Genomic DNA, 19,978 nt, shown 5'->3' on the forward strand with positions numbered 1-19,978 from the left:
TTATTATAACAACATCATTAGAGCATAGAAACCTGGCTGCCTTGGTCACCTCAAAATTCACAGCCCAGTGTCTGTTCATGAGATCACCAAACCATCACCCCCTTACTGAGACTCCTAGCTGAATCCTGAGATCTGTGATCAGTTAGGTGCTTACTTCATGAATAACTTCAAGACACAAATGAAGCTTCCATTTTGAGTTTGGGAAACATTCTTCGGGGACAGTTCTATCATTCCAGAAGCCGTTTTATACTCTGAGAATACTGCAAGTTATTTTTTGTAAGGCCTATAAAAAGTCTCTAAGTATGGAAGGGATAGCTGATGAATACTTGTCCTTCTTCTTGACTAATGCAAAACTAGGTGGCACATCCGGCACAAACCACTAGCCTGCACTAGGCCACCAGAGCAATTGTTCCTCTTCTGCACTCAGAGAGCACCCCAAGCTATCACTGCATACTTGCTTTTGATGATAGCCACACTAACATAGAACCACACTCCTGCAGAGAAGTGACTACACAAGCAATAGCGGTCTACTAAATAGGATGGGGATGGCAATAGCATTTAGAAAATGGATTATAGCAGATTATTTCTAAAACACCAAAGAGTGGCAATATAAATATTTATTCAGAAACTAAATACTTGATAGCTGAAGGACCACAGACTAGTATGCAGACATCAATAAGTCAAGGAAAGGCCAAAATGATAAGAGCATCCCATGAAGTAGAAACCTCTAAGAACCCTCCAATCTACTGCCCTTGGCAGGAGGATTGATTTTTTTGTGTGTACCTCCTGATCTTTCCAAGCTCAATTTCATCAGGAAAGGAACCCGCCAGAGCCATATTTTTGTATCTACAACTGAGAAAACTGGATGTAAATGAGCCTAAATTCTAAGTGGGATAAAATGGAAAGAGAATACACTAGAAGAACTGCCCTCAGAGAAATATTGAAGGGGACAGTAAGCAGGAAAGATCTAGGCATTACTGAAAGGCAGTAATTAAGCCAGTACAGTTTCTAATTGGTTGATCTTAAAAGGTTTGTAGGAGTGTAAAAAATGTTGTGGGAGTATAAAACTCAAAATGATGGTTTTAATTGCTGGCTCCCAAATGTAATGCTCCAGTCCCAATTCTTCATAATACATATAGGAAAAAGGCAAAAAAAAAAAGTCCTACTGACATTCAGAATGACTTCTGAGTAGGCTTTCTGCCACTCATTTCATTACCTCATTCAGCAGAGTCCCTGCTCAGTTTGCATGACATTCTACTTAGCTTTAACAGATACTTAGCTGATTGCTCACTTCAATTCCTTGCCTCTCTTCTACGTCTCTTACTTAAGGTGCAATCAGTTTTCTCAACCACTTAAGTCATTATAATTTTCAATCTCTTTTGCTCTGGATGTTGAACTAAAAGCTTACCATTGTAAGAACACAATTTTTTTGTCAAAGTCATCAAAATTTTAATCATGTGTGCCAAAATAATATTGACCTAGAAATCACCATCATTAGATTTTTATTCTTCTATTAATTATTTAAATATTCTGCAAATTGATTTATACAGGCTCAAGGAATTAAGGCTTTGCTATTGGATATAATAATTTTATATTCTTAAATTTATTTCACATCAGTCATTCATTTAACAAACATTCTTTGGGCACCACTATAGGCCAGCTCTGAGCTCAGTTTATGTCAAAGCACCTGATATTGGAAACCTCACAGTCTTGAGTGGCAGGTTGACCATACAGATAAATTGTTATGCGAGAGAAATATTTAACAAAAATCAAGGAGAAACACAAAGAAGTAAGTGGCTAAACCTGCTCTGAGAAGGCCTCAGAAGATTTGATGCTTAAACAATGACAGCAAAGCTTCCAGACAAAGTTGAACATCTATTAAATGATAAATTACTTCTAAATAGCTTACGTTAAAATTATGTTGAATATTCTTAAATAATAAGGAAGATTAAATGGAGTCATAATATACCTGTATTTAGGAATCAAAACTTTAGGTATATAATTCTAAGAGAAAACTTTATACTTGTTTTGAGACAAAGTAGCACCATCATTTTTTTAAATATAAAAGCATGTTTTAATAAAATCCAATATTTTAAGTATTATTTAGGGTAGTGTTTAATTATTTTGATGGGACGTCAATATAAAAATTTAATTTTACGCATGGAGCACATTTTTCCCTAGAGGAAAAAAAATCACTTGAAAGACATTTCTACTCAATAAAAATATACACTTACAAAATGTATTAACCATTGATTAATCCGATCATGAGAGCCATACTATTAGGTATCTCTTGGAACAGGCACAAGGCCAGGCAAGATTCTATACCTTCAAGAGTAACTAGTTCAATGCCTTAAGCAAAGACTCAGGTTCTTAGGTAACCATCTGTTCACAGTTCCGTTGCAAACACCACGGAGAAAATGAACTAAAACCAGAATAAAATTTCTTTTATGTGCATGACTTGAGTTGATGGTTTGGCTGACCTAAAGATATGGGCTCTATTTTGATCAAAATGCTATAAACCAACCACTGTTGGCCACGCACTACAAACTCAGTAGCCATAATGATTTCACTGCTTATAAAAGCATGCAATAATTTTATTCTATTTATGTGAATTAAAATCTGCCCTTAGGGCTTCCCTGGTGGCACCGTGGTTGGGAGTCTGCCTGCCGATGCAGGGGACACGAGTTCGTGCCCCGGTCCGGGAAGATCCCACATGCCGCAGAGCGGCTGGGCCCGTGAGCCATGGCCGCTGAGCCTGTGCATCTGGAGCCTGTGCTCCGCAATGGGAGAGGCCACAGCAGTGAGAGGCCCGCGTACCAAGAGAAAAAAAAAAAAAAAAAAAAATCTGCCCTTAAAACCCCTAGTGATTTTTAATTTGTGTGTAGCATAATGGTGGATTTATTCAGGAGATGAGAGAATATTTATTTGGGCACAACACATTTGTTATGAAAAAAGGAAAAACAGAAGTATTCACATTTACAAAAGTGATCAAAAATGAGAAACAATTCTAGTAAAACAGGTCAAGAAACTTCACAAGCGTAAGTTGGAAAATTCTTTATTGAGGATTCTATATTTTAGGAGTGGCATATAGGAAGTCTAGGAAGATCTAAGTGAAGTTGGTAAAAAGGGGAAGGATGCCAGATCCCACCGGGGTGGCCTTGGGTAAAGTAGTCAGAGAGAAAGAAACACTGTTAGTCCTCCTTCTCCAAGTGGGCAAATCCCAAACCTCAAATATTTTCTACAAATGATGGGAGGAATGGTGAGCTCTGTGAAGGAAGAACATATATGGTAAGTTGATATGTTCTCCATTACATATCTGACCTTATTATTTCTTCTAAACAAAGAAATGAAGAGAATGCTAGTGTTATTTAGCAGATGATAAGGAATTAAAAGAAAAAGCCCAACCTTAAGTGAAATAAAGCTGAAAGGTAGTCAGAAGAGCCATAATCTCATTAAGTAATCAGAAAACATCCAAACAGGAGGGCAGGAGGGCGTTGGTGCTGGGTCAAAACAATACCTGAAGACAATAACCAGGTTTTCATCACCACTCTTTCCACATTTATCTCTGGTAAACATTATTAAGTAGTTAAAATGGAACAAGAAAAATCATGCAGAAAGTAAGAGGAAAAGCAGGGGCCAGGGTAAATTATAAATTAAGAATTAATTGCAAAGATCATGAATCCTTTAATGAAGTGTGAGATTAAAAGGTGAGATTACTATCTCTTGAATTTTAGTCAAGTCCCAGGACTGAATTTCATATAAAACCCAACAAATGATTCAAACTTTAATACTCAGCCTGATTTGAAACCTGAGTACCATGGCCCATTACATGAGGCATCTGCTGTATGAGTAGCACAGCACAGAGTGTTTGACTGGACAGCCAGCCATTAGAAGAGATGAAATGCAAATCTTTATGTACAGAGTGAAAACCAGAGCAGATCTATCCAGACCTAAAAGAAAATGCTATTTGAGCATGATGCTTTGTAGTTATTCTCTTTCATCCTACAAGCTTTCATGGAAGTTACTCAAATGCCTACTTTAGCCAAATGGAAAATCACCTGCCAAGTCAATGAGACATGATTCATGTATTCAATTATTCATTCAATAATTATTATTGAAAACCTGGATGTTCAGGGGTTATAAATAGAGTAATGAGCTTAACAAACCAAGTCCCTACTCTCATGGAGCTTACATTCTTCAAGTCCCTTTACTGTCCAACAATCACAGCAAAAATAAAAGACGTATGTAGTATGATTCATGTGGTCGTATGTGCCACAAAGAAAAACAAATTTGGTAAGTAGATGAAGAATGGTATGAGTGTGTGTGTGTGTGTGTGTTCGAAGGAAGCATGTGAAATTGCTGATAGAAAATAATAATTTTCTGTCAGAGGAAGACTCTGATTATGTGGCATTTGAGCAAAGACCTGAAAGAAGCTAGGATGTGACCCATGCAGACATCTCGAGGCAGAGCATTTCCAACACTGAGAATGAGAAATGCAAAGGCCCTGCACCACATCTCCTTGCCTGTGAAGAAACAAGGAAACCAGTGTAGCTGGAGTGGACTGTGGGGAGGGAGATGGGGAGGAGTTTAGAAATGAAAAGGAGCAAGATCATGCAGGGCCTTGAAAGCTGCGGTAAGGTCTTTGGATTCACTGCTTAGTTATGTGTATTCAGGGTCAGATATCTACTTACCTAACATGCCACAAAACTCAGCATTTCTTCTAACAGCACTTTTTAATGAAAAATCTTTCCCAGTATTTCTAATAACCAACTAATGTATCTTTTTTATTTCCTTGCAAAGCGTTTTTTCTTTTTTCTAAGCAGGGGGGAAAAAATCAATTAATTGGTATGATGGTGATCCAAGAATGTGGCTTCCCAAGAGGCCAATAAATGGCACAGTTGCTAAACTGTGGTTAAAAAAACAAGATGTTCCTCTCAGTGCTTCCTGCAAAAAAGCTCAGGACCCTGCAATGAAGCACTGGAGAAGAGGCAGTAGAGAAAAGCAGCTGAAAGATGATGCCCACCAGAAAAATTCCAAAGTTGAGATGTCCCTGGAGTGAAGCCAAATAGCTCATAAAACTCTAATGTCCCTGTCTTGTCCTCCAGTGCCCCAGAGACCAGTGAGAAAACATGCGAGAAGAAGTGCATTCCCCCAGGTTAGCTTTGTGCCTTGTTATCTGAACACACATAAATCCCAAGTGTTTCACTGATGTTTATTTATGTGGCTTAAGGAAAAGAAACGTTAAGTATTTTACACATAAGAAATTCAACATGAGCAATTGTAAGTGAAATTATTGTTTTAAGTTTATATATATATATTCACATATATATTCACATATGTATATTCACATATACATATTCTTTTATATATATATATATATATATATATATATATATATATATATATATACATTTCAGATTGCCTGGAGCAGTCTTGGTTTACTCATAGTATTCCAGTGAAAGTATTGATAGCTCCCCCTTTTAATCTCAAATCTGTGTTGGACAATAAATTATATGGTCACTTTATCTATGGGCTGTGTTCAAAAGGGGTCAAATAATTAAGTCCTGGCATACTCAACTTTAATTAGGATTATTTTGCTTTACAAAAGACTTGAATTAGACCAGTTTTAAAGTAAAAAAAAAAATTGAAGGTAGACATAATAAGGCCAAATATCAAGAACATCAAATTGAGGAATAAGGAAAAGGATAGATACTTGAAAGAAAACCTGTCCAAATTTTATCATTTTAAAAGGAGTGACTAGAGGAAGTGGCAAGGTGGTGGAGTAGAAGGACATGAGCTCACCCCTTCTTAACAAAACACAACTAACTACTGAACAACCATTGACAAAAAAAAAAAGAAAAAAGCTGAAAACTATCAAAAAAGATATCCTACATCCAAAGACAAAGAAGAAGCCACAATGAGACAGTAGGAGGGGCACAATAGCGATAAAATCAAATTCCATACCCACTGGGTGGGCGACCCACAAACTGGAAAATAATTATACCACAGAAGTTCTCCCACAGGAGTGAAAGTCCTGAGCCCCATGTCAGGCTTCCTAGCCTGGGGGTCTGGCAATGGGAGGAGGAGCCCCCAGAGAATCTGGCTTTGAAGGCCAGCAGGGTTTGATCACAGGAATTCCACAGCACTGGGGCAAACAGAAACTCCACTCTTGGAGGGTGCACACAAGGTCTCATGCGCACCAGGACCCAGGGGAAAAAAGCAGTGACCTCATAAGAGACTGGGCCAGACCTACCTGCTAATATTGGAGGGTCTCCTACGGAGGTAGAGGGTGGCTGTGGCTCACTGCAGGGACAAAGACACCGGCAGCAGCAGTTCTGCTGAGTACTCATTGGTGTGAGCCCACTTGGAGGCTGCCACTTCCTCCCCAAGACCTATCCCCTCCCAACCATGCTGGGACGCCTCAGGCCAAACAACCAACAGGGCAGGAACACAGCCCCACCCATCAGCAGACAGGCTGCTTAAAGTCTTCCTGAGCACAGCCCTGCCCACCAGAGGGACAAGACCCAGCTCCACGCACCAGTGGGCAGGAACAAGCCCCTCCTATCAGGAAGCCTGCACAAGCCTCTTAGACAGCTTCATCCACCAGAGGGCAGACAGCAGAAGCAAGAAGAACTACCATCTTGCAGCCTGTGGAAAAGAAACTGCAATCACAGAAAGTTAGACAAAATGAGACGGCAGAGGAATATGTCCCAGATAAAGGAACAAGATAAAACCCCAGAAGAACAACCATGTGAAGTGGAGATAGGCAATCTACTGGAAAAAGAATTCAGAGTAATGATAGTGAAGATGATTCAAGATCTCAGAAAAAGAACTGGGGGGAGGGATAGATTGGGAGTTTGGGATTGACATGTACACACCACTATATTTAAAGTAGATAACCAACAAGGACCTACTGTATAGCACAGGAAACTCTGCTCAATATTCCACAATAACCTAAATGGGAAAAGAATTTGAAAAAGAATAGATACATATATATGTATAACTGAATCACTTTGCTGTACACCTGAAACTATACTCCAATATAAAATAAAAATTTTTTTAAAAAGGAGTGATTAAAATGTTATTTTTAAACCAAGTACAGATTTCTTTGCCATCAGGATAACTTTAAAATATCTAAATTATTAATAAGTATTTATAGAATGTCTCATGTAGGATTAGTCATGGGTTAGGTGTCAAAGATAAGATAAAAGACAGCTCTTTTTTGAAAGGAGCTTATCGTCAGCAAGAGGCATTCACCTAAACAAATAAATTACAAACAAATTGCAGTGCAGTATCATAATTGTTATGATAGAAGTAAATACAGGGTTACAATTAAAGCACTAAGAAGGGAGTGAGGATGGAGACCAAGAAAGGGCTCACAGAGGCCCTTCAGGAAAAATGATGACTGAGCTATATCTTAAGGAGACTCTAAACAAACAAAATCACATGTACAAATATTAAAGGCACAAAAAATCTTTGTGAATGGTGCAAATCACTTAGAAGGGCTGAAGCAAGCAAAAAGTGACAACAGATGTAGCTGGAGAGTTATTCAGGGATCAGATGGTGAAAACTAAACACAATCACAAATGATTTGAACTTTCTTAAGGTATAAGGAACCACTGAATAATTTTGAGGGAACAGGCAAAAAATATGTGTGCGTATTTTAGAAGGGCCATTTTGACAACAGTGAGGAGGATGAATTTGAATATGACCAGTCTAGAAGCAGTAAGATCAGTTAGGAGGTCACTGTAGTAATTTAGTTTGCGGAGGGAAAAAAAAAACAAACTGTTTAGAGCCTTAAGTAAGAAGAGAAGGTAGTTGTAGTAGACTAGAGTAGACAGTTTCAGTTAAGAAGCTTGAGCTGGTGGTATAGATTTGGGAATCAACAATGTTTTAAGTGATAGTTGAACTATGGGAGATATGATCTGCCAGGGAGAAAGGAGAGAGAAGAGAAGGAAACCAGGAGCAAGTTCTGGGGGACTCCAGTGTTTAGAGGCAGGCAAATGTGGATAAGCTCTTGAAGGAGACAGAAGAATCATGAGAAAGATGGAGGAGAATCCAAGAAAGAGAGGTGTCAGCTTCAAAAAGAGAGTGGAATTCAATATCGGGAATAAGTGTCCCTTCAATTTGGCAATCAAGTCTCTGGTTAACCTTTACCATAATTATTTCAGTAGAGTGGTGGGTGGAAGCCAAACTTCAGAGGGTTAAGGAATTAACTGGAGATGAGACAGTAAAGATATAGCAAGCACAAACTACTTTTTTCCCCAAGAAGGTTGGCCATGATGAAAAGGAGAGGAATAGGACAGAAGACAGGTTTTTGTTACTTATAAGTCAGGAGAGACATAAAAATACATTGACTTATTTTAAAATGTGACGGAGAAGGCAATGATTCAGGAAACAGAGGAATCCAGAGAGTAAGTTCCTTAAGTAGGTGAGAGTACAAGTAGAAGCCCAGCCCTGGTCAGGATTAATACTTCAACAGAGACAGAGAAGGATGGGCATGGCTGGGAATACACATAGGTTTGGGGGCTAGAAATTAATGTTCCCATTTATGGCCTCTATTCTCTCTGTGAAATCATTGCTGAAAGTGATGAGCAAAGCATCTTAAAAAGAGTGTTAAAAGTTTAACATCACTATGGTGGAGAACACTGCAAGTCACTAACTAATGAGATGCTGAAGACAATGGGTATATTATGTGGCACTAATCCACACAGATAGAGGGTTGTCTCCAAGCTCTTCAGCAACCTGGGGGAAAGGGAGATAAAACACAAATAGTAAATTCAACCAGCCTTAGAGTTTTAACAGGTGGCAAAGTTAATCCAAGAAGAATTAAAGTAACAGATCAGAAAGTTAAAGGTAAATGTACTGCTTGTCAATTTATTGCCTCTCAGCTCCAAATTCAACCTGCTTGCCCACTCTGTGAAAATAATCCTGGGCCCTCTAAGTAGTTTTCCTTTGCTGGCTGGCACCAAGTGAAGTTTTGTCAGGAGAGGCGGGGCCTGGAGAGACACTGAGGGAGGAAAAGGCAGACTAAAGCAGGCTACTGCAGTACAAGGCAGCCACTGTCCCCACCTTGAACAGTTTGTAGCAGAGTGTCTCCAAGGAGACACCTCCCCATGGACACCCTTTCCCTCCCAGCACAGAGGGCAGATTTCACTGCAGCATGACACTACGGCAACTTTTCTGCCACCCAGTGAGCCACATCCAGGCCCACTTTAAGGAAGTCCCAGTCTTAGCCCTTGTCAGGGGCCCTCTTTCCTGCATGTTCCCCTAAAGGTGGTACCTTAGCATCTGCTCCTTACAGCTTCTACCCCTATATTCAGTTGTTCTCTTAACTTCTTACTAGCCAATCCCTCATTCCTCTAAGCCCATGTTATAGTTAATACATTTTTAAAAATTTTTATTTTATTTATTTATTTATTTTTGGCCATGTTGGGTCTTCACTGCTGCACGCAGGCTTTCTCTAGTTGCGGCGAGCGGGGGCTACTCTTCATTGCCGTGTGCGGACTTCTCATTGCGGTGGCTTCTCTCATTGTGGAGCATGGGCTCTAGGCACGGGGGCTTCAGTAGTTGTGGCACGCAGGCTCAGTAGTTGTGGCTCACGGGCTCTAGAGCACAGGCTCAGTAGTTGTGGCACACGAGCTTAGTTGCTCTGCGGCATGTGGGATCTTCCCGGACCAGGGATCGAACCCGTGTTCCCTGCGTTGGCAGGTGGATTCTCAACCACTGTGCCACTGGGGTAGCCCTTAATTTTTATAGTAACTGTTCCCTGTTCAAACTGCTGTGTGGTTTCTCTCTTCTGGTTGGACCCAGACTGATACAATGGTCAGGAAATATAATAAAATCTGGAAGAGACAGGTAGCTAAGAAAAAAAAAAAAAAAGAAGCCAAAGGTCTGAAGGTCTCTTTGAGTTTAAAGACTGGTTATAGGGAGAGTAAAGGAGTGAGAGAGCTGGAAGGGTTGGACCCTGTGGCAGAATTTAGGTATAGAGAAGAACGGCTCTCTCCCTTCCTCCTCCCCAGCACCTTTCACACCTCACTCATAAAGTAGGAACTTCCACCAACATTTCTACTCTCTTGAGAAAGTACTACAGGAGAAGCCCTTGTCATTTTCGTCACCTCGCAGGACAGAAAAAAAAAAAAGACAAGACAAAAGAAGACCTGTGAGCCCCTGACCTGTGTTGGCTCACAGCTCTCTGCTTCGTGGAGCAGGTACACTCCATCACTGCTCACTGTAGAGGCCCGTAGGTGTGAGGTTAGCCAAAAAACGCTGTGCTCCTTCTGGGTGCACATCTCACTCTCTCCGCCACTGTGGACTCTGAAGTTAATGGCTGGAAGAGGAAGTAATGGGAGATTCCCACTTCAGCAGGAAATCCCAGCCATGTTTTCCAATCTAGATTTATCAGCAGCAAAGCAGATACTAAATTTCAATTCTCCTTTAAGCTTTCCTACTAATTTTCCAACTGACTTAAAAGCTAAAAGAGGGTAGAAGCGGGTAATCAGTGCTCTGAAAACCCTAGATTTAGAGTTTTAAATTTCTGAAGAATCTTTTGTTAGAACATTTGTCCACCATGACAGGGACTGGAAGAGGTCACAAGGAGTGTGATGCTAGTGTGGAATGAATGGAGAACCACTGCAGTCAAAGATCTCCAAGAGCAGCAGCTGCTGGGTGTTGGACATGACCTCTACTGAAGTCATCCAAGTTGAAGGTGAATTTAGGATGGAGAAGAAAAATGTAAGCCAAGTTCTAAATATCTTGATGAATACAAGGCAGTGACCAGGACCTGATGGTGACAGTGAATAGAAGAGAGAAGGGTGGCAGAGCTGGTAACACCCGGGCCTTAATGGAAGACTTTTTATAGGAAGGTGAAGGAATAATGTTTGGAAGCCACAAATGGAGAAGTACACAAATGTCATGCCTGATCCAGGCCCTAAGATTCTTTGAGTTTGGGCCAATAAATATCCTTCAGTGAAGGGAGCTGAAGGGTAAACCATAATCTCAGGGAGAAAGCTAGGTTTTATTCAAGGCAACATATAAAATGTTTTGAGAAGACAGTACAAATATACAACCACCACTGGTCTAGAGAGCTTAATGGAAAAGGAGGTTCAAAGGGTGGAAAGCAAAGAATAAAAGCCAAAAAGTGTCCAGGAAGAAGCTGTCTCGTCCCATGCCATCGGCACCAACTGTTGGTTTTCCAGTAAGCTGGATACAATGGGAAGTGATAAAAAAAAAAAAAAAAGATTCATACATACCATAAACACTTTATATAACTTAAAACATAAATGTACACACATGTGCCAATCTTTTGATGTAAGGCCAAGGCCTGTTCTCTGCATATGGATCTGCTGATTGGAGTTATGCGTCTTCTGTCTTACATAAACCACATCCTTCATCTGTGATTTCCAGTTTTGCTTTCTTTAAAGTGGAGGGGAAACATAAAGACACTCGGGAAATCATCTGAATGCAGAGCGCATCTAGATTTTTATCACTGCCCCCCCCATATACTTTTAGCCTTGTCCTACCTACACGTAATCAATTGCAAAGCTTTTGTAGCTAACCTTTATTAAGTCATTCCAAAGCTGGATTTTAAATTCAAAGTCTTTCCTGCATTTGATCAATTTATTTACTCTTCACTTAACCTACATAATTAAAATAAGAAGGAAAACTGGCTAAACAGGTTTGAGGACAAACACAGCACAACTGGCCATTGGAAAGAAGACCACTTAACTGGTGGAAGCAGGAATGCATGGGCAACCTAAAGAGAAGCTTTTGGCTGAAGAAGACATCTATGTGCTGAGGGCGGCAATCCATGTGATTAAATAGAGAATGCAGTTTCAGTTAGTTCAGAAAGTCAGTTAAGAGGAGGCCAATATACAGGTGACAAGACTAACTGTATTTTGAGGTATAGGCAAGGACAGGAGGGATGTGAAGTATTATTAAATGGCTTCAAGTTTCCAAATGAAGAGCTGGCATAAAGACATTTTTTTCTTCCCCATGTGCATTCTTTTCCCTTTCCTCAGTCCCTTAATGCCTATGGCGTTTTCCTATTTTAGAGAAGAGAAAATAGAACTTTAAGGAACAAGGTAGAAGAATAGTAAGAAGTCTAGAGAAGGGATCTGAAGCGCCAGAGCCACTTCTGGGCCCCAAGCTAGTTCCACCTAACTCCTTTTCTTTTAGCATTGACAATCCTGAATTCCTAAATTTAGATTCCTTTCCTCTTTCACTACTTATATCTTTCCTTCATCTGAGTTTTTCTGTAAGGTAACTGGGAACCAACACTCATACTCATTCTCTCTTTCTTCTCACTGGTTTTTCAGGAATGTTACTCATAGTAACCATACAGAAAGGGAAGGGTAACAAAACTAACAAAATTGGAAGTATCTATACTTTCAAGAAATAATCAAAGTAACAATAGTAACTGCCATAGGGCTAGGCCTACCCTATCCTAACACCATCAGTAATTCCCTTCTTATATTTTCCAATACAGGGTACCCCTTTCATGTCCCTATGGAATGGATGGAATCCAGCACAATTCCTCCATGTTTCTCAGTGAAGAGCCCCCAGATTGGGAAGTCTCTTGCCCACTACTCTCCATCAATAAATATTACAATAAATATTACAAGGTAGGGAATATTGGGTGCTACTAAAAATGGCCATTTATAGATTAACCACCATTTACTGAGCACTTACTATGTTTAATCAATGTGTTAATTGCCTCATGGGTTTCAGGCATCATCTTGTTTAATCCTCACTGAGGTGATATCATCATCATTATCATCATCATCATCATCATCTCCATTTTACACAGAAATTAACAAAAATATAAAGATTAAGTATGATGCTCAAGGTCAGACAGCAAGTAAATAGCAGAGCCAGGATTTGAATCTAGATAACTGGACCTCAGAGGCTGGGCTCTTAACTACTATACCACAGTGCCCCTTCCCAGAACATCCAGGTTCAAGTGGAATTCATTTAAAATTTAGAAGAATTACCTTTTTGTTACAAACAATATCACTGATTCCTTTCCCCTAACAATTACTTCCATCCATGCATCACAGGAAAAATTGGTTTAGGGCATTCACTTAATTGTTCTAAAGTGATGTTTACCTGATTAAGACAACAACCCTATTTGGAATGGGGTGATAGAAGTCAATATGCCCATATATCATGAAAGCAATTCCCATTCAGTACTTTTCACAATCCTTCCCCTTGAGCAAACACACAACCTTCTATGACAAAGTGGAGAGTCAGGGAAAGAGAGGTATGTAGCAGGGTAGGAAAGATGGGTAAACCAAGTAGTTACTGGTTGCAAAGTTACGTAATTCAAACTTACTTTTTTGGTACACTTCTTGACAGTGTTGATTAATTCTTGTATTACCAGATCTACACTCTTCAAGGAAGGCCCTTTCAGCTTTACAATTTGTTTTTTGACTATTGCTTCGAATGCCATGTCTGGAGTAAACAACCCTGTCCTGAACATAAGAAAGAAAGCAGCACATTAGATATTTTAAATTGAATGATATGCAATACTCTTTTTAAAAATGTTTTAATTGACATGCTACTTGAAGCATGCAAAAAGCCTAGTTTAAAAGTTACATAGTGATTTATTCTATCCACAGTATCATTTGTAATAATATCCTTAATACATTCTATAGATGATTAACATTACCTAAAAACAGTTCCCAAAATGTTTTCAAGGCTCATAATGTGACCCTCAATATTTAACTGTCATTTGTCTCAACTCACTGGTTCACAGCAATACAAAGGAATGCTACAACAGAAATGGTGTCCTAAATTTACATTTCTATTTCTAAAGTATTCCAAAAGCAATCCTCTCTTCTCCTTCATGGAGTAGAAAATTATCTTCACTTTCTGAACACTGAAATAGTAGCATTCCTGGACTACACAACATATTATTTCCAGGAGAGCTGTATTATAGTGAGCTCAGTGGTTCCCAGTTTGAGGTCCTGGGGTGCTGAAGGAAAAGGAAGGCAGTTAAGTGGAACTAGCTTAGAGCCCAGAATGCCTAAATTGTGAATTTACAAAAATGACAAACAATAACCAAAGTAGCAAGTATCTTTTCATTTGGATGGAATTAATTCAAATTGATGTCATAACAATGCTTTTCTCATGCTGTACAGAAGCTCAGGAAAGCAGGTATGTGTATGCATGTGTGCATGTTTCATAAAAAAGTAAAAAATGATTACTCATATTTAAACAAAAGGTCAATGGAGAAAAGCTACAATAAGAGGGATCCTGAGCCCTGACATATGCCACGCCCAAAGACGTGCAGGCTCCAGATGTTGGTGGTTGATCCTCCCCATCCTAGACCCTCCTCCCTCCCCCTTATTTGGTTACCTTCTCTTCCTGAAACACTCAGTCTTATGGTACCTCTTTTGGGAGAATTCCCTCTTTTTTTTTTTTTTTTTGCAGTACACGGGCCTCTCACTGTTGTGGCCTCTCCCGTTGCTGAGCACAGGCTCCGGATGCGCAGGCTCAGCGGCCATGGCTCACGGGCCCAGTCGCTCCGCAGCACATGGGATCTTCCCGAACCCGGGCACGAACCCATGTCCCCTGCATCGGCAGGCGGACTCTCAACCACTGCGCCACCAGGGAAGCCCTGGGAGATTTCTTTAACACTTCCATTTTAGCAGCCTTATTCTATGTCCCTTCTTATTTACTTAGCACCCTGTGCCCACCTCCATTTCTAATTGTACTGTAGTAATCATATTATATTGTAATTGTAATTTCTCCACTTTGGATACAGAATAAAATCCACGTTGTTTAGTCCGACGTTAAAAATTTTCCCCCGTCTGTCCCTAATCTTCCTTTGAGGTTATTTTCCTCCTTCCTTTCATGCATGCTATGTTTCAGCCAAACCAGACCATTTGCCTTTCCACAAACATATTCATACTAATATTTTATGTCTTTTCCTTCATGTATGATGTTCATTTCACCTTTCCCACAATTTCAGCCTGTCCAAATCCCACCTGTGCTTCAAAGACCAGATCAAAAATAACCACTTCCTACAGCTCGCCTCCTCCAGTCCTGCCGCTGACTAGGTCTTCCTTCTCTGAATCCCAGCATCCTACTTTGCACTACAGTAGTCTGAGCACATATTTTAGTCCTGTTACTACACTGGTAGGGAGAGTCGTTATTGTCTTTATCTTTGTTTTCCCCACAAGGAGGGATCCCTTGCTCATCATTGACACTCAGTGTTAGCAGAATGAAGAAGGACCATAAGGTGGGTCCCCAGTGGGCAAAGATGCTTTCTATTATTCAAATATCTAACAGAATCAGTTGGGAACAAAACTCTTCAAATTAAGTGTATTTAAGGGCATAAATAATCACACCATTAATATGTCTTATACTCAGGACATTGTGCACTTCTTATCATCTTATAGGCAAATGAACTCCAGAATAATAGTAACAACCAGTCTCTTCTGTTGGTATGCATGTAAATCAGAAATCTACAATCCTGAATTACTGAGCTTTTGCAGTTACATTCAACGAAAATGTAACTGGTAAGGAGTTTTAAAAGCCAAGTAAAACTACTGTATTTGATTAAGTAAAATACTTTATGACCCACCCCCCCCACAAAACATAATTTGGTTCCACTGCATTTATCAGATCTGTATGTTCACATACTAGCTCTGCCCAGCTAAAGAGCAAGACATAGTTTCTGTACCAAATGTATTCTGGATTTGACGGACAGGGAATAGAATTAATAGGGAACTAGAAACCCTGTTGAAGGTTAAGAAAAAAACATTGGATGTGGTTATAGATGTTGCCTCCTTTTCACTTTGTGAATTCATATTTGCCCATACTATTTGAGACTTGTAGAGGAGATTTTCTAAATTTTGTAAGGATAGATACTTCAAATGTCATAACTCCTTTGGAAAATTACCCATCACATGCACACTCAGGGTCAAGTTTTGCTCTCTCAGCCTCTGTTTCCAAAATAGTCTAAAGTTGGCCCTATTGCAAAAGCTGAGATACAACCGGCCAATGGACTGGGGATCCCTCCTTCATGTAAGATGATCATGAAGTAGGCAACCTGTTTTCTTACCTTGAATTCAGGATGCCTCAATTTAACATATGCTCCATTACATTGTATTTAGCCCTCTATACATGAACTCAAGAAATGTGTGTTTTAAATCCATTTTTTAATCAATTATTTTTATCAATTCATTTATTTTTTTATCATTTATTTCTGTAATGAAAGTAAATGAAAATAATCCCACTTCATACAAGGGGGAATTCAGGTACAAGTTCTCCTCCCAGCCTCATGTCCCTCCGCTCTCCTGTCTACATTCCTAACTCCAGTCCAAATGTATGGCTTCCTGCTCCACGAATACGTGCTGCCTTTTGCCACCTCCATGCCTTTGCTCACATTACTCCCTCCACTTTAAGCCCCCTGTTTTCTCCTCCAGCCTCAACAATCTCCCTCCTCTCACACCTCATTGCATTGCCACCTACCCCATACACACACAAACAGACACACACACACACACACAAGCACATGTATCCACACAGACACCTTTGCTTGCTGAAATCATTCTTGTTCTCAAAACAGGCAAGGTGTGACTCTAAAGCAACCACCTTCATTAATCTTTCCCAATCTTGCTCCATAAATCCAGCCAAAATTAATCTATTTGGTCTCTGTGTAAGTAATGATCACTTATGAGCAAGTCTGGCCTCTGTCCCTGAAATACAGAGCCCTGAAGAACAAGGTCTTGTTCATCAGTAAATCCCTGATTGTTCAGAGCACAGTGCTGTGAGGGCAGAAAGGGTTTTTGTTTTTTAAATTGTAAACAGACAGTATGCCAATACTAGAAATTACCATTGAATCCAAACGAGGATTTCCTATTTCTTACTCCCACCTCTATATTCTACTCTGCTCAGATGATGAAAAGGCTACTTCACTAGCCATTCATAAACATTAACTTTTTTTAGTAGCTTGAACTGAAGACAAGGAAAATGTGAAGCACTTGCCTGATACCATGTATGTTTTTGATTGCATAGCTTATTTCTCTTCGCAGTTCTTTCTCATTGAACTCCATCTGCAGATGCAAAATGAGCCACAGTTATGACAATTCCTTTGAATAATAATATCGTTGAATATTAAAAAATGAGAATAACTTGACTCCATTATTAATAAAGACTCATGTCTTTCCTAACCTAAACCCAGATGGTCAAAACATCTGTTTATATAAAGTTCAAGGCAACACACACAGAACATTAGGGATTTCTGGGAGTTTTAGTGTAGCGGATTTTAACTCTATTATAGATAAGGAGTGCTGTGCATAAAGGATGACTTCTGGACATAAATCTGGCTATTCATTTGAATATATAATTCTTCATTCTTTTGCTGAATATAGTAAATGTATTCATATATGAATGCATAAATAAGAGTGTCACCTGATGTACAATAGCAGTCCAGCTGTGCTGAGATTAACAATGGCTGTCTTTTCTCCCTGGCCATTTTAACCACCTGAGTTCAAAGCCTCTTTAAAAGAGGAAATTAATAATATTTTGCCAATCCAACACAGGATAGAATACTGTAAATATTGTAAATACTGTAAACACAGGATAGAAAACTGTAAAAATTTCCCATAAGTTCTAGGTATCTTAAATTTACTTGGAAGTAGGATCAAAGTGTCATAGAGCTTAGACCTGGAAGGGACATCAAGAGAACATTTGATTCAGCCCCTAACTTTTGAGATTTGGCCTCTCCAGCCTCATTATCTGTCCATTTTCCCCCTCACACTTTATACCATAGAGCAATGAACTGCTTTAGTTCCACAGCTCAGCCTTTACCATTCCTCCCTTTCTGTCTGGAACAACCTCTCCCTCTACTAATCCCACCTCTTCCTGCTTAACTAGCTGCTCATCCTTCTTAAGTCAGCTCAGAAGCCAGGCTCCTTTACACAGTCAGGCTGGGATTCATGTCCGTGGGCCTTGTTTCCATAGCACCCTGTGGTGAAGTTTGTCACTTTACCTAGCACATTTTAATGAAATTGTCTATTTACCCATCTGCCTCCCACATCAAGAAATAAGCACCCGCCTCTGTATGTGAGGCAAGTAAAATAGTCCCTAAAACTACCTAGCTGCCTATTGGGCATTTCAAACTGAACATAACCAAAACAAAACTCTTGATTCATACTTCCACACTGAACTTTCCCTCAGTTCCCCTCATCTGATGGGCACTAACACTTTCTCAATTGTGCCAGCCAAAACCTTGGGAGTCATCTTGAATCTTCTCTTTTTTGCATCTCCCATATCAATCCAACCCCCATTGACTCTACCTCCCAAATCACAAATCCATCCACTTCTCTCAAGCCTCTCTTCTGAGGCATTTTTACTATAAAGCTAAAGAAGTTTAAGTTTCAAGACTTCTCCCTTGCATAAGCTCCTTCCAAGACATGTGTCTGTGTTTATAATTTTGTATTCTTCTCCTTCAAGGGTTCCCCAAAATTGTATAGGCTTCAGGCCCCACAGAAAATGGATCCACCCCTGCTCTGGCCCTACTGTTTAACTCACCTTGTCTCCCTCAGTCCACTCTTGCCCCTTAACAATCCAACCCACACAGTGTTCTTTTAAAATCACCAGCCAAGTCCTTAAAACTCTCCCTTAACTTTCCATTGTTAAATGTAAACACTTCACAGCAACACAGAAAGCCCTGTGTAAACTGGGCACTTCCTTCCTCTGAATTCATTTTCTTCCCCCCGACCCATTCATCAGCTCTACCCCAGCCTCAGCTGTTCCTCACCTGCTATACAGGTGCTTGTTCTAGGGCTTTGTCCTTGGCTTCCTGCCTTGAACAACCTTCTTCTTCCAGATACTTACAGGTAGCCTCTTCATGCCATTCAGGTCATGCTTTAAAGGCCCCGTAGTCAGAGAGACCTTGTCTGAATATTCCATCAAAACTGGCTTAGCCAATGGGGAACTACGGTTTCCTGGTAGTGCCTGAGTTATCTACCAAGTTTTATCATTTGTATTTTTCACAAAATGTTAATTCCAATGTGCTTACACTTATATTCTACTTTTTTAATTACGTTCTTATGTGAACAGTTTCTGATTATTAGTCTTTAATTTTTTTCATCTTATATAATCCAATAAATTGATATTCCATAAAAAAATTTTAAATAAATGTTAGCTCTTATGCTTGACCAAAAAAAAAGTGGCTTATGCAACTCCCCTTTCTCTCATATTATATTACATAATAATACTTGATACTTTTTTCCTTTTTTATTTGTTAATTTTCTGTCTTTTCCCACCAGACAGTATCTCTGTCTTGATCCCTGGCATGTAGACCACTGGTACACAGTAGGTACTCAAGAAATATTTTTAAATTAACTAGACAACAAATAAACCAATTAGTCATTGTTGAATTATTGAAATATCATTAGATCCCATTAAATAAAATCAGAACCATCAGTAAGAAAATAACTTCTCTCCTAAATCTCATTATCTGAGTATGGAGCCTTTGTTTAAAGAAAACCACTTACCACTCATATAACATTTGATGAAAAGTTATGTAGAACAGAATACAGAAATGAAATGAAACAAAAGGAAAAATAACATTTGGTACAAACCTTTACTATCTCAAAAGGAAAACGTTCATGGAAAATACGATTGATTTTAGCACCCCCTGAGAGCTCCAGGGTATCTACTTGATCCCCTGACCCTTCAATTCTCTTCTCAAAGTCCACAGCGAATTGCTGAACCATCCTATAATTGTGAAAGAGAAATAAATTCAAGTTAAAGTTACAGGGTTTCGCATTTTTCATTTTAATTTGCTATGGTTAGCAATTCTTTTCCTGGTGTTCTTAGCGGCACCTACTGGCAGAATTAACATTGCACTCTATTCATTACTCAAAATGTAACTACATGAAATACACGTTACTAAGATTTATTTCAGACATTTAATTTAAAATATATATTTTAAAAGTAAGGAACCAAGATGGCGGAGTAG

At 39.4% G+C, this 19,978-nt stretch overlaps 1 protein-coding gene across 12 annotated transcripts in view; it reads right to left on the minus strand.

Moving 5' to 3' along the window:
• DNM3 (dynamin 3) overlaps nt 1-19,978 on the minus strand; it is a 570,492-nt gene that overhangs the window by 335,882 nt on the left and 214,632 nt on the right. For all 12 annotated transcript variants that reach the window (XM_073804407.1, XM_073804410.1, XM_073804428.1 and 9 more), the window contains exons 8-10: nt 19,599-19,734; nt 16,996-17,063; nt 13,334-13,472 (exon numbers count right to left, since the gene is read on the minus strand). In XM_073804407.1, coding sequence (XP_073660508.1) covers nt 13,334-13,472; nt 16,996-17,063; nt 19,599-19,734 — 343 coding nt within the window. The remainder of the gene's footprint in view (nt 1-13,333; nt 13,473-16,995; nt 17,064-19,598; nt 19,735-19,978) is intronic.

The sequence above is a fragment of the Tursiops truncatus genome, chromosome 1 (genome assembly GCF_011762595.2).
Source record: "Tursiops truncatus isolate mTurTru1 chromosome 1, mTurTru1.mat.Y, whole genome shotgun sequence".
Taxonomy (NCBI): Eukaryota; Metazoa; Chordata; class Mammalia; order Artiodactyla; family Delphinidae; genus Tursiops; species Tursiops truncatus.